This window comes from Vombatus ursinus, unplaced genomic scaffold (assembly GCF_900497805.2).
Source record: "Vombatus ursinus unplaced genomic scaffold, bare-nosed wombat genome assembly UNPS02014779.1, whole genome shotgun sequence".
In the NCBI taxonomy this organism is placed as follows: Eukaryota; Metazoa; Chordata; class Mammalia; order Diprotodontia; family Vombatidae; genus Vombatus; species Vombatus ursinus.
The window spans coordinates 13,753,852-13,769,705 of record NW_020954557.1 but is presented as its reverse complement, the minus strand read 5'-3'; the positions used below and the strand labels follow the sequence as shown (position 1 = coordinate 13,769,705).

At 37.6% G+C, this 15,854-nt stretch overlaps 1 protein-coding gene across 1 annotated transcript in view; it reads right to left on the bottom strand.

Moving 5' to 3' along the window:
* Window positions 1-14,237, bottom strand: part of GTF3C3 (general transcription factor IIIC subunit 3) — a 43,521-nt gene extending 29,284 nt beyond the window's left edge. The window contains exons 1-6 of the mRNA XM_027866199.1: window positions 14,040-14,237; window positions 11,962-12,073; window positions 8,054-8,241; window positions 6,575-6,698; window positions 4,744-4,935; window positions 3,030-3,195 (exon numbers count right to left, since the gene is read on the bottom strand). Coding sequence (XP_027722000.1) covers window positions 3,030-3,195; window positions 4,744-4,935; window positions 6,575-6,698; window positions 8,054-8,241; window positions 11,962-12,073; window positions 14,040-14,141 — 884 coding nt within the window. The 5' untranslated portion in view covers window positions 14,142-14,237. The remainder of the gene's footprint in view (window positions 1-3,029; window positions 3,196-4,743; window positions 4,936-6,574; window positions 6,699-8,053; window positions 8,242-11,961; window positions 12,074-14,039) is intronic.
* Between the last annotated feature and the right edge of the window lie 1,617 nt (window positions 14,238-15,854).

Here is a 15,854-nt window from a genome sequence, read left to right as displayed (position 1 = left end):
TAATTCAGTCATTCTTATCCCTTATTTCTGTAAAAAATATCTTGAGGTTGCATTCACAGAATTCCTGAGTCTTGGTAAACTGAATCCTGAAAACTCTGAAGTAATTTTAAATGAAATACCTTTTCTGTTTATACTGGGTTTTGTTGGCAATATGCACACAAAGGATGATGACTATGTTTATTTTATACCCAGCTACTTTATGAAGTTATTGTTGAATCTCATATAAGTTGAATCTCAATAATTCTCTAAGTAAGCTATCATGTTATCTGCAAAAAAAACTGCTAACTCCTCTTTCCCTATGCTTATTTCTTCACTTTTTATCTTATTGCTACAGTTAATATTTCGAGAACTAGATCAATTAAGACACAGCAACAGATATCCTTGCTTCATTCTCACTGAATGCCTGAATTCATCAATTCAACTAAACTAGCCTTATAGCCATTCTATACACAACATTCCACCTCTGATCTGTGTCACTGCCCTGACAAATCCTCAAACCTAGCATGCATATCCTCCTGACTCTACTTCACAGAATCCTTCTCTTCCTTCAAGATGCAGCTCAAGCACCATCTTCAACATAAAGTCTTTACAGATTTTTCCACTTTGTAGTGCTTTCCTTCGCAAACTACATTGTACATAATTATTTTGTGATTTGTCTTTATACATACTCTGTAAGAGTTTAATAAATGCTTGATTAGCGTGTGTGTGAGAAAGAGAGAGAGAGAAATAGAAAGAGAGAAAGAGAGAGAGAGAGAGAGTGAGAGAGCGAGAGTGAGAGAGCGAGAGAGCGCGCGAGTATCTCCTCAATTAAAATGTAAACTCCTGGTGAGGAGGGATCGTTTTATTCATTCTATTTGTATCCTTAGTACCTGGAACAATACCTAGGACATAGTAAGCTTTAATAAATATTTGTTGGTTAACTGATCTTCTAATTTTTTTTCCAACATTTTCCCATCAGTGTTCATTAGATATAAGTCTAAAGTTTTCTTCCTCAGATATCTCTCTCCCTGGTTTAGGTATCAGAAACTGTATTTGGCTCATTAAAGGAATCCAATATCTATGGTACCTTTAAACATAATGTTTAACATAAACATATCATAAACTCCCTATTTATCTCTTTTTAACTATGTCTCTTTTTATTGTTGACTAGCCTGAGTTCATGATAACTTAGCTTAAAGGATAATAAATTCTGCTCCAGCCCCGTATTTTAACTCTGTGAAATCATACTGTCATTGTATTCATATAGCTCCAGTGTGTAACATAGCAGGTAGACCAAATATTTTATACATTCTATGGTTACTTTAAATGGAATTTCTTTATCTTTTCCTCCTGGGTTTTACTGATAACAGAAAAATGCAGATGATTTTTGAGGATTTATCTTATATGCTACAACATTGCTGAAGACATTAACATTTTAGTTGACTCTTTAGGTTTTTCTAAGTACACCATCATCATATTATTTGCAAAAAATGATAATTTTGTTTCTTCTTTGCCTATTTATTCCCTCAATTTTTTTGTCTTTTTGTTACAGCTAGCACTTCTAGCACTATGTTGAATAATAATGGTAATAATAGCCCCAGTGCAAGGCTGTCTTGCTCTGTTAGTCTTGTCTTTTGCAGTGGCTCTGACAAAAGCATTGGTTTCAGGCCTCTTGTGGGCTCCTGGTGCTGGGGTTGTCCCAGCCACTGTTCTGGACCTTTCTCCTACTGTGGCTCCAGTCAGGGCTTCCTGAGCATTATGTTGGCTCTATCTCCTACTCATTCATTGGTTCTGCTGCATTTTCCTGACTCCTAAGTGCGAGTACCCTGTTTTGGGGCCTCAACTTTCTCTAAATTCTCTTCTTTGTGAGCTCATTTATTTCCAAAACTTCTTTCATCACATCTATGTAAATGACTTTGAAATTTTTATCACTAGCCCCAACCTTTCCTCCTGAGCTTCAGTACTACTTTTCCTACCACTATCAAAATATCTTCACTTGACTGTCCACAATATATCTCAAAATCAACATATCCAAAACTGAACTCATCATCTTCCCCTACAAAAGCTTCCCCCTTTTCCAATCTTTGCTATTTCTGTTGCCCACACTACCTACTGAATAAAATATAAACTCTGGATTCTGGCACTTATGGACTTTAATTTGGCTCCAACCTACATTTCTAGCTTTATTTCACTGCCTCCCCTTTACCCTTAACTCATTCTATACTCTAGTAAAACTGGAATAATCACCTTTCTTTATTTTCTCTTAGCCTTTTCTACTTCTGTGTATTTGGAAGTATCTTTTCTCCTCGTCATTCCTAGAAATGCTCATACCTCCAAATCCTCCTCCTTCAAGGGCCAGTTAGCTCAGGAGCCACTTCTATCTTGAAGCAATCTCTGATACCCCCATCCACAGTCTTTTTCATCAAGTCTGTGCCATTCTGTTCAACCTGATATAGTTACTCACATTCTAGCTTGTATTATTGTCACTTGTGTACATGTGCTTATTTAAATCTCTAAGAGGTAGCACTGTGCCTTGTATTAAGTAAAACCTTAGTAAATGTATATATTCCAATTTAAATCAATTTATAATTATAAAGAAAAATAATAGAAAACAATATTGTTATAAATGTGTACTATCACACTTTAGTTAGAGACTTCTGTGTGCTAGCCTACTGTAACTGTTTCTAGTAGAAATTCCCTGTAGAATAAAAGCTCCTTGAAGGCAGAGGCAATCTCACTTTTGTCTGTGTAATCCAAGTGCTAGGAACAGCACCTGATATGAAGTAGGCACGTAATAAACGCTTGCTTTTTTATCTTCTGGGTTTCAAACAGCCAACTTATGAAGATCGTTTACAATAAAACTCACTTGTAAGTTGGCAACTTCTCTTTCATTCATGGATCCACTGAAGCATAACTACCTGAACCTGAAGAGAAAAATGTATTCTATTTCAAACACACATGCCTTGTTTTTTTGACATGTTAAGTACTGAATTTACTATTTCAAGTATTAAAAAAGCAAAATGTTATAACAGGTTTCCACACAAACTTACTTTGCCATATCTCTGGCCAACTGCATGAAGCGCTCTCCATCGAATGGGGATAGGAGATTTAAAATGCGTCTATAACCATCCATTGCCATTTTATGTTCTCCCATCTGTTCATAAAGGCTTGATCTTTCCCAAAGATAACGAACATTTGTAGGATCATACTTAAGAGCTAAAAATACAACACAGATAATATGTATTCTGCTTAACACACAGCAAAAAATAGGGTACAAAGTGCTAACCACCCTGTTTACATGATGTTTAAACTAAGGCAATTCACAGTATCATAGATTTAGAGCCAAAAGGAATCTCAGAAGTCATTTAATTCAAAACCCCTCATTTTAAAAACGAGGAAACCAAAACTCACAGAAGTGACTAACCCAAAGTGAAAAAAGTAGTATAAAGCAAAGCCAAAATTTGAACCTAGGCCCTCCAACTCCAAATCCAGCACTTTTTCCACTGCACCCTCAGGGATTTTCCAGTTCACCTCAGAGCCAAGGACCCAGACCTCAGGGCCAGATCCTTCCAGGGTGGCTCCAAACACATAACTAAACATCATAATATACTCCTGACCCACTATTATAATCAGGGTTTGGGCCAGCACTGGAAGTAATATGCTAACTCCAATCTCATACAAACACTTGGTTCTTTTTCTTTTGGCAAATCTCACAATGAAATCAAGGTGAGACTAGTAAATAAAATGGTCACATTGTAAAGCTTTTCCTGTCAACATATCCTGTTCCTAGTTTGTCCCAACTGGGTGAACTAAATTTAAAACTTCTTTATAATCTGGCCTCAGGTCAGCAGCTTCTATAACAAATCTAAGGGAAAACTTCCTAACAATTAAAGCTGAAGTGTCTTGGGCAGTTATTATTTCACCTACATTGGAAGCCTAGACCAGGGGTGGAGAACCTGTGGCATTAAGGCCACACGTGGCCTTTTAGGTCCTTGGGTATGATCTTTTGACTGAGTCTAAGTTTTACAGAACAAATCCTTTCATTAAGGGTATTTGTTCCATGAAGTTTAGATTCAGTCAAAGGGTCACACTTGAGGATCTAGAGGGCCACATATGGCCTCGAGGCCACAGGTTCCCCACCCCTGGGCTAGATGATCATTTGCTGGGGATGCTGAAAAGTAGATCCCTATTTAGGTCTACTCTACATTAAATAACTTCTCAGGTACCTTCCAACTCTCAGAGATTTAGGTCTACTCTACATTGAATAACTTCTCAGGTACCTTCCAACTCTCATACATTTATTTCATCAGTATCTTCTCAGAAAATACCCTGAACCTGTTAAAAATCAATTCTTCAGTTTCCACACCAGAGCAAACTTTGACTCTCAAGTTGCCTTAATGACCCATCTAGTTAGAAAGAAGTCCTGGATCATATTCAATTCAAAGCTGGCTCGCACCTTAAAGATGTACATCTGGTCCCATAAGCTGACCCTGGGATAAAACTGGTCAGGTAGAGATGGTTCTGAAACAAAGTATCCTCCAGGATAAAAGATTTAGTCCTAGTGCCATCTGTCTCACTTAGTAATGACAAAGGTAAAAATAGGACAATTCAAATTACAAATTTCCAATCTCAGTAGAAAGTTAATTACAAATAAATTCATTTTCAAAAACTTTACAACACAGCCCAGCAATGACAATAATTCTAGACTTTGTCAACCAAAATATTATCTATTACAGTTGATATAAAAATATTAAAATACATTACCTTTTGTATAGCAAAAAATAGCTTGCTTAATGTTGTCTTGTTCTAGTGACATTTCTGCCAGTCTAACCCATTCTTCTGTGTCACTAGGGTTTAAATGTGCAGAAATTAGCTCAAATTGCAATGATTTCTCCATATCACCTTGGTCCTCATATATCATGGCAAGAGTAGAAAATGGTTCATAAGCAAGAGGAGCTAAAAGAGATAATTTTTTTTTCAATATTTACAAAAGGCTGAAAAGGAAAAAAAGTGGCTGAGCTAGCTACACTCTCAGGGTCCACAAACTATTCTAAAATTCAAACACGCCAATATTTTTCATGTCCATTTCATTTCATTCTCTCTAGGAGAACGTCACAAACTGAACTAAAAATGGAGCTCAGGATGCCTTTAGGTATATATAAACTAATAACTATAACTTTATTTTATTCATAATATCATCATAATAATTAACATTTATGTAATGCTTTTAAAGTCTGCAAGGTCTTTTATATAGATTATCTCATATAAACATCATGATCACCCCAAAAGAGAGGTAATGCAGGTGTTACTATGCCATTTTACAGGTGATGAAACATACTTAGAAAACTCTAAGTGATTTGCCCAAAATTACATAGCTATTAAAGAACAGAGGCACAATTTAAAACTAGTCATCCTGATTCCAGGTCCAGAACTCTATTAAAAAAAAGGGCAAAAAGTATGCCTTTGTAAAACATCTGCTAGACGGAACTTTTACAATTGCCTCTCCATCCTGTCATAGAGGATATAGGCCAATATGTTTCAGTCATTGGTATTATGTCGAGGACACCCTTGGAGGTGCATCTCCTAATGAACCTTCAGTCATTGGTATTATGTCGAGGACACCCTTGGAGCTGCATCTCCTAATGAACCTAGACACTTCCACCCAAGGAATTCAGCCCAGAGCATGCCCAATAGTCTCAACTTTTGACGCAATAATTCCAAAAATGAAGTAATCTAGAAATTAATGCCCCAAAATTATATTTAAAAAAAAGGACTAAGATAAAGGGGCAGACAAGGATGGTAAGTAACATCAACTATGAGAAATTATCTTGAAGAAACTTAACATATTATCAGTTGTTAAAAGAATAAGAAATAGCAGTGACGTTTACAACATATAGAATAAAGTCTGAAAGAAGGTTCTCAAAATTTAAACAAATGTTAAGAGGTTCTTGATAATATAACTTAAGGAATCATTTTTTAAGGTTAATTACCTTATTAATTATAGTGAGTAGTAGTTTGGCAAAACTGAGAAAGCAAAACAATAATTTTAAGTAAAAGAAGAAAAATCAGTTTTAAAGGTGCTCTTAATAACAAGATTTGAGGCTTAAAGAAGACAAATGACAAGTTTAGAATTGTCTTTTGCCAAAAAGAAACCCAGGTTAAATTCATCACTTGACACTATCTGATCTGGAAATGGAAAAAACGAAACTTCTTCAATTCTTTTTTAACATAATATCCTTGATATATTTAGGAAACACTATTATACATTAAGTCTGAAGTCCAATTTTAGAATAATGGAAAACGGAATACAAGGACTTCAAAACACCAATAAGAGAAATAGTAGCACAATTTAATGGGAATGGGAATAGAATATATTGCTATCCTATTGCTACCTGAGGTATTTAGTTCATTTAAATAAAGTGATTTTAAGTTCTTCTTGGTCAATGCTTGTATTTAAGTGAAAGCGGTAAGATAAATGTCATCATAAATAGCTATAATTTTCAAGTCTCTATTTCATTATGTGTTATGCCAAAGAACTTGCAGGGACAAAATTTTAAGCTCCCACAATCGATATACAGACCCCCATACAAAGTACCTTGTCTTATAATTTCCATGCACATCAGTATGGCCTCTTCACGTTCACCTCGAGCAAATCGGATGTTGGCTTCCCCCATGAGCCCTCTCAGAGCTCTAGGAAGTTTACTTCGAGGTCTTTTCTCCTACAGAACAAAAATGGCATTTATGTTAGAATAGTTTAAAGTTCTACATATTAATTCAAAACACTTTAATAAAACTAGGAAATAATAAAATCAAGATCTTTCATTTAAAAAGGCAACTTTTCAAGCTCCAGAATTCAACAGTTCAGACTAAATGGTTGCAATTTTAACTGATTCACTTACCAGAAAAACAGTTGAAAATTCAATTAAAGAAAAGCACAAAAATTATCTCCTAAACAGTTTACAAAGACCAGGGCTTTAAAAGTTTAAAATTTCAACTGAAACAAGTTTTGTGAACACAAAATAACTTTATAAAATACTTCTGTGATTTGGGGTGTGTGTGTGGGGGTGTGTGTGTGTGTGTGTGTGTGTGTGTGTACACACGTGCTTTTTTAAAGCAAACTTTGAAGTGGTCAGAAGCTACTAAGTAGGATACTTTTACAGGTAGGCTTGATTAATTTATTTAATATTTATTATTTGTACAGCATGAAAGTTAAAATACACCAGAGACTTGCAATGATACAATCTAATACAGCTCAGAACTATAAATTTTCTTTTTCAGAATAATTCTTCCCCCCAAGGCAATTCGAGTTAAGTGACGTGCCCAGGGTCACACAGTTAAGTATCAAGTGTCTGAGGCCACATTTGAACTCAGGTCCTCCTGACTCCAAGGCCAGAGCTCTACCTACTGCACCACCTAGCTGCTTCTTATAACCCCACATTTTCTTTCAGAATTATATTAACTTCAAAAATGTTTGCTTTTCATCCTCTGCCAGATAATATGAAATCAGCCATCAGACCTAGACTAGGATAGAGAACTTGAGAGAAGGTCTGGTACAATACGACAAAAGCCCACCTCTTTCTTCCTACACCAGAAACTGAATCTTTTTTCACCAAATCTGCCCCTTCCTCATTAGCTTATGATGGTGTAATTTGCTCAGTCAATATGCTGAAAATCTCAGACTCAAATCTTTGATTTATTTGATCTATACCCAATCCAACCCTGTTATTCCCCCAAACATTTAAGTCTTGTTGAGTCTGTCTTTCCATTATCTTTCCCAAATGCCCCCTCATTTCCATTTCCACTGTCACCACCTTGGTTCAGGCCTTTAATACCTCCCCTACTTGACTCCAAGTTCTTTCACGGCAAAGATGATGTCACACTTTTCTTTGTCATCTTCCTCAATACAGTGCCCTGTCATGGCAGGCATATGAATGCTTGCTGAATTGTTTTTTAATTGAAATTTTTGTTGAATGTGGACCCTATTATGGCAGTCTCCAGTGCATTTTCATGCACTGAAAAAATGTGTACTAATTACTGAATCACAACTTTTTCTTCAAAAGAAAAATCTACTTGCTTTCATCATTTTCTTGGTCTCTCGATTAAGGACCATCTCCAACACAAATACATCTCCTGCTGTGGGTTGTTCTGGTGTTTCTTCGTCTTCTTCCTCCTCTTCTTCCTCCTCTTCCTCATCTTCATTTTCTCCAAGCATGGAAGCAAAGACCCTGTGGACCGATTTGCTGACTCCATCGGATGTTTCTCCTGGGTAAAGAGAAACCAAAACCAAATACAACCATTTTGACTTTCAAAAAAAAAGGTAGTCCCTTCTAAGAGGATGTCTTTATAGCCTATTATAGTAGTACCCTATGCATCCAGAAGTTAGACTTCTAGCAATCATAAGTATTTAGAATACAGCCACAAACTTGGAATTAAGTTGGGGGAGCTAAGGAGAGACCTGTAATCAGCAAAAACAAGGCTTTAAAGCTATACTTTGCTCAATAAGAAAGGCAGTGTCACACTCAGGCATACAGCTAGACAACTGTGTGTGTGAATGCAGCCGACTGGAAATAGATTTCAGAGACAACTAAGAGAAAAACTATAGAAAACAAACATAAAAGTATAAAAGCATGGCAGTGGGATAATTCAGTGTGGGGAAAATAGCAACAAACACTTCAATAATCTCTCAGGACATCCCAGTATTATAGCACAGAACAATAACTGATGTTTTGAAAAATGACCTGAACCATCAAGAAATGGTTACATTCTTCTTGATAACAACTGTTTAAGGAATCAGATAAGAGTGTATATTTTTTAAAGACTTAAATGATTAAAATATGTTTTTATACTTAAATCAATAAGCTTCAACTATTTTGAAAATTTAACTATGTAGAACACATTATCAGGGCTCCGGCTGAAAATATTATACCCAGCAAAGCTAAGCATAATCCTGAATGAAAAAATAAAACTGGACATTTAACGAACTGTCAGACTTTCAGGACTTGGTTTAACAAAAAAAAAAAACTGAACTTAATAGATTTGACATACAAGAGTCAAGAGAAATGTAAGGTACAAACCAAAGACTAATTACAAGGGACTCCATAAGGACAGACTGTTTACTTTTTATGTATGTAAAACATAAAACATATGTCTAAGATTGTTATTAGTAATTGAGTGATTGGTCAGAAAGACTGGGGTAGACCTGAGTATGATATGACTTTAAAAAGTAAAACCATTTAGAAACAGCTAAAAAAAAAGTAATTGTTTTATACAAATGAGCTGTGAAAAGAAGAACCACAGAGGAATTAGATGGGGGAGGAGGTCTATTGGTTCTGGAAACCTACTTTCATTGGTAATGGGTTCAAGAGGGAACAATACATATATATTTAGAAGAGTAAAAACTAAATTCAGAAAGAAATAAAACACTAAGGGGATAGGGAGGAGGGAGAGGATAAGGGAAGGAGAGAGTAAGGGAATAAGGTTAAAGGTAGAGTATAGTTAGATTAATGGGAATGAAGAAGGGAGGGATGCTTGGCAGGGGTAGGTTAAATAATAGGAGGGCAAGGTACTAGGTGGAAGTAAAGTAGAGTTAGGAGGGATAGGAAATAAGAGATATGCACAAACATAAAAACAAAGATCAAAAGTAGAATTTGTTAGGGAAAGTATATGTCTACATATGTGTGTATGTATGTGTATATATGTATATGTGTACCTAAATATCTATATCTATTCATAAATATATTCACGCTTAACTACAGCCTTCGGGGAGAGTGGGGAAAGAACAAAATAAAAAGTGCAGAGCAGAGAACAAAAGAAAACTAACAAGGAAGCAAAGAAAAGATGGACAGCTCTCAACACAAAGTATAGTACAGGCTTTCTTGAAATGGAAATTTTTTGCTATATATTTTGAATTCTCTTTTACATTCTGCTGCGGACGTGACTTTTTTTTTCTTATTTTGTATTTAAGTTTCAATAGTTAAGTTTATAATGTTTCTTTTTCTTTTCTTATTGTGTATTTAAGTTTCAGAAATAAAAATACTTAAAAAAATAACACATCCTAAAGATGTTGAACAAAATCGAATATAATAATATCTGATTAAATAAAATGAATACATAGATACAGGCAAAAAGGATGTTTTCATTAAACCTGCAGGATTTTAATTTTTTCAACACTCGAAATCACTCCAAAGTCTAAGAATCATAAACTGAAGTATTTAAGTGATTACATTTTTAACTGAGAGAAAGAGAGGCTTTGTGCATACAGAGCTATGTGACCCCAGGCAAGTCATTTAACCTCTCAGTGTCCTAGGCAACTCAGTTGTAGAGACTACACCAACTGCAGTGGTAAGATCTGCTTACCTGTAGTTCCCTTCACCGCTGAAGTCACAAGTCTGGCTTTTAAAAACTGTTATTTGAACCATTATGATCATCTTCTTAAAAGTTTTCAACCAAAGTAAAATTAATATGGCTATTTTAATTGGGAGTGGGGTGGCATATATATGGGGGAACCAAACCTGTGATTTCATTAGTTTAAAAAAAACCTAGTAAGTAAACTCCCCCTACTAATCAATGAAGATTTGCACCTGCTTTACAACTTAGTCTTTGAGAGTTGCCTAGGACATGGAGAAGTTAAATAACTTGCCCAAGTGCAGAAGATAAAGCACCTGCCATGGAGTCAGGAGGACCTGAGTTCAAATTCCGCCTCAGACACTTGACACATATTAGCTGTATAACCCTGGGCAAGGCACTTTACCCCGACTGCCTCACAAACAAATACATGAATGAATAACTTGCCCAAGAGCACACAAACAGTATGTGTCAGAGATGGGACTTGAACCCAGGTCTTGTACCTCAGACCATTTCTCTATGTACTCCAACACTCCAATTCTTATATAAGAATTTATTATACTTGAATGATCATGCTAATTATTACAAAGCATATTGTATGAGTTTCTAAATTATTAGAGTAATTTTGCCATTTCAAATGAAGATTCAGGTTGATGACCAAGTCAAGCATTAAAACATATCCCAACGAAAGCGTCTAACCTGGTTGGGTTATATATGAGATGATTTATAATACATTTTAAAAACATAAGATATCATGCACATACACACAAGTAGTAAGATTCTAATAAGACAGGACTGAAATTTTCTTTAGATTCATATATTATATTTGTTGTCTTTTGTCAGTGAACAAGACTATGATAATCAAGACCCATCAAAGTTTTCAATAAAATTTCATAAATTAATATAACAAGAAGTTAAAATGAAAAGGCTGCTTGATAAACTTCTTTAGGTTAAAGTGACTGACCTAAATGTAGATCAGAGGACTGGGGGGGGGGGGGGGGGGGCAGGAGAACAATCTGAAACAATTTAGAATTAGAAGGAGGTTACACTCCAGGAGTAACGATTTTGCTAACGAGGCAAAAGTAACTACATACAATTTTTGGATAAATGGTTTTAGTTAAGGATGGACCAGAAGCCATTCTAAGAATGTTGCTGTTCAGTCATTCAGTCACCTCCAACACTGCCTGACCCCCATGGACCATACTGTCCATGTGGTTTTAATGGCAAAGATACTGGAGTGCTTTGCCATTTCCTTCTCCAGTGGATTAAGGCAAACAAAGATTAAGAGACTTGCTAGTCACTAGTAAGTATCTGAGGCCAGGTTTAAACTCAGGTGTTCCTGACTCTAGGCCTAATTCTCTATTCATTGAGCCATTGAGCTGTCTCCTATTCTCTTCTTCTGTGTGCTAGAAAAATATGGCTTCTATGATATTGAGGAAGAGAAACTCCGAATGTAAGAAACATCCCTAAAGATGGACACAAAGCATATAAAACATTATCATAAACTGAAGTCACAAAAATAAACACATTCATCAAATAAACAGGCCATTTGCCATCAAATGTTACGTTAATCACAAAACAACAAACACTTTTATAACTCTTACTAGATACTGTAGATATTAAACCTTTTCAACATACCTTCATTGATATCTTGGCTCTGAGATTTGATAGAATCAATTCCAGAAGAAGATGGGACCTCTGAGTCATTTAGATTTTCCTCAGCTAAAACTTTTCCTTTTTCCTGACCAGACTGAAGGATTTAAAATTTATTAGCATAGAAAACACACACTTAAAAAAATCTAGCAATTACATATTTTAAACGACACACTTATACTACTTTCTGTTCTTGACTCTGTCTGTGTGTATGTGTGTGTATCTAGAGTCTCAAAAACAAAGAGTTTTCAGTTTAGATAATTATAATGTAAGAGTACAGTAAACTACAGTTCAAATTCAAGCCCCTATTATAACTGTCAACCTGTCAAACCTCCTTGAGCCTTATTTTCTTCATCTATGGCATATAATGCATGCACTACTTAACTCAAAGGGTTATTGTGAGGACGAAATGAGGTATGTATTTAGTGCTACATAGATAATAGAAGCTATCATGCCTATTGTTCATATCATACCCTGCCAAGGGATAGCCAGTCCAATGAATTAGATGAACAATGAACTGGGCCTAGAATTAAATAGGAATGACTGAGGGAGTGGATTACAGTCGGGAAACTGTACCATGCTTTTAATCCCAGAATACTTCCTAGTACAAAGATCCATCTTCTCAATACAAATGTTATCCCACAGACATTCTGTGGTTGTTAAATTCTGCAACACTACAGTCCCTGAGAATTTAAACTTATAGATGGCTCTCTAGAGGGATGGGTGGTGAGTACAGGTAAGTTCTCTTAAAGTTCTAAGTATAAGGAATATAAGACACATCACTAAAGACATGTATGATCAAATACAAAGAGAAGTCCTTCACGTGGAATTCACAAGGGACAAAAGGTGAACAGCCTGAATACTCCACTAGTAGCCTTGAAATGGTTAAAAAAAAAAAAAAAAATCCTAGTTTCCAGAAGGTGGGTCCTTCATTGAGCATCTATAGAAAAACATGGATGAGAATCTGACAGGATGAGGAAGTACGAATGAGCTGTAATCTGTACCAATGGAAAAAAGCCCCACATCAATAAGATCACAAATCATATTCATTAGATATAAACAACCATAAGAAGATCTTTCTGGTCATTTCATTGACTAGATGTGGGATGCAATTCCGAAAAGGGGTAGGAGATGGTACTAGTTTCCTGGATGAGAAAGGTATGTCAGATGCTTTTAGAAAGGAGTAATGAAAATGAAAGACTCAGATCTACACCAAGTGAATAAAATGTGAGTGAAGACTTTTCTTCCTCTTAAACACATAGGGATTCTCAACAGCAGGTTATAGTATAAGAGAACTTCAGAGCTGGAAGGCCCTTAGAGATCATCTAGTCCAACCCCATTACTGTACCAAAGAGGAAACAAGTTTAGAGTAGATAACTTGTCCAAAATCTTGAGTTAGTGGTGGAACAACTACTATCACCCACGTCTCAGCCTCTTTCCACAACACTGGGGTCTGTTGATGTCAATGTCACTGAAATAAAAATCCTATTAACAAGGATAGGCCCATTAAACAGAAGAGGCAATGTCTGCGCCTCCTCAGGAGAGGAGATAGGATGGGATACGGAGAGATACAAGTCTATTTATATTCATAAATCATTAGCACTGGAAGATTTTCCAATCCAACCGCTTCATTTTACAGATTAGAGAAACTGAGGCCCAGATAGGGGAAACGAACTGCTGAGTTTCCCACGGTCGAGCTCGGCGCGTCGGGGCAGGAGGAGGGATCTAGAATCAAGGGTCCCAGGCCCAATCGCCCCAGCCCCGGGGGGCCCCTCCGGCTCCCGAGCCTCGGGTTCCTCATCCGTAAAATGGGGGCGGCGGCTCTGGAGGATCGTCTCTAGGGCGCCTTCCTGCCCGACACCCCGAAATGGCAGAGCCTCAAACCTCCTTCCTCCCGGGGCCGGCCTTCTCCTCCGGCGGCCTCGGAGGAGCGAGGCCGAGACCCCGGGCGGGAGCAGCGGGGGCGGCCGGGAGGGGAGCGCGGCTGGGCTCCGACGCTCCCGGGCTCCGCGCCGGGACCGTTCCGCGCTCAGCCTCGGGGGAGCGCAAGGGCTTCGGCTCACTTTCTTCTCGCGGGTTTTCCTCTCTTCCCTCCGCCTCTCGAACTCCTCAAAGGAGATCTTCCCTTCCAGGTAATCGATCAGCTCGGAGCTGAACCCCGACATGGCCCCGCTGGTCTCGCTCCTCTTACAGGGAGCAAGAGTCAAAGGCCCCCAGCCTCTTCCCCCGGCATCTCCCACTTCCGGAACAGACCGGACACGGCGTCCTCCCCCGAAAAGAGCCGGGCAGCCACGGGCGCCCGCACGCAAGAGTTCCTAGAGCGTCCCCGCCCCCACGGTGGGGGCGTACTCCAGGCTCGGGGCGGGGTTTGTACCTCCCGGGGTAGAAGGAGGTGAGAAGGAACTGATGTGAGCAGAACCAGAACACTGTACAGAGCGACAGTAGAAGGGTAAAGATGATCAACACCGACTTGGCTACTGTGGTCACGACAGTGATCCTAAAGGACTGGATGAGGAAAAATGCTACCCCACCTCCAGAAAAAGAACTGATGAACTCTAAATGCAGACTGAAGCATACTTTTTTCACTTTCTTTATTTTTCTTGCTTTTTTTCTTTTTCTTTTTTCTTTTTTTGCAACATGGCTAATATGGAAATATGTTTTGCATAATTATACATGTATAATTGATATGTCGCATACTTTCTCAGTGGGTAGGGGAGGGAGAGAATTTGAAACTCAAAATTGTTTAAAATGAATGTTTAAAATAAATAAAAAATAAAGGGGAAAAAGAGTAGTGGATTGCAGAAGCTCCACAAATGGATGAGATTTTATATCGCTATTTTTTTGAATGTACATATATGCATTTATTTATGCATGTATGTTTGTGACAGGGAAAAAGAAACTTAGGATCATTGAAAATGCTTTACATTTTCCCCAATAAAACTCAGCCTGTTCTTTTCCTTATACTTAATCCTGATTTCAGTTCATTGTCCAAAAGCAAGGATCTTGTGGAATTCTTGGCAGTAGGGGTGCCAGATTTCATCAGCTAGGTCAGATTGCATCTCTCCTTGTGGAGAGCAGTGAGGAAATGGCTTCTGGGAGAATCATGGTAGTATATCATGTACATACCTTTGTGAGATTGTGGAGCATGCATGTATAGTCTGTAACTGTATTCAATTGGTTCACCACATCGTCGGGAGAAACTTTTTTTTTTTAAATTGGCTCCATACTCAGAATTATCGACATCTTCAAAAACACTTGAATCAGCTTTATTCCCCTCTTTTCTTCATTTGCATATGGTGGAGTTCATGGTGTCTGGATCAAGAGATCATGAAGTATAGTTGATGGTTTGAAAGACTTCTTCTCTGAGGTGGTATGACCACCAAGAAACAGACTTCTGTCCTTAGTCATTTTCTTCCTTCTTGGTTCTCCTAGCTTCTAAGTTGTCTTTGGCCTTCATGGGTTGAGAAATCTGGAAACCACCACAACTGCCCGAGATTCAGTCCTCTGAACTTGCCTGTGCGCCCATGCCGTACTGCGCCTCTCTCCCAACCCAGCACGATAGACCTTTCTGATCAACCATCCAGGTTGTGTTGGGCTGGAAAGTTGTTACACTCTGTCCTTTTGTGAGTTCTGCTGCTCTAGAATTTGTTCAGAGCCATTTTTACAGTTATTTGGAGAGGTTTGGGGGAGAACTCAAGCAAGTCACTGCTTTTACTTCCTCATCTTGGCTCCGCCCTCCCAGCCATTCTTATATTGATATTTTTATCCAATCCAGAAAACGCAAAAAGATGACAGATAGATTCTCTATGAAATTAAGAATATCTTTTTCCCAGCATTTGCTGTAAGAATACAGACAACATACTTTAAACTTTAATCTG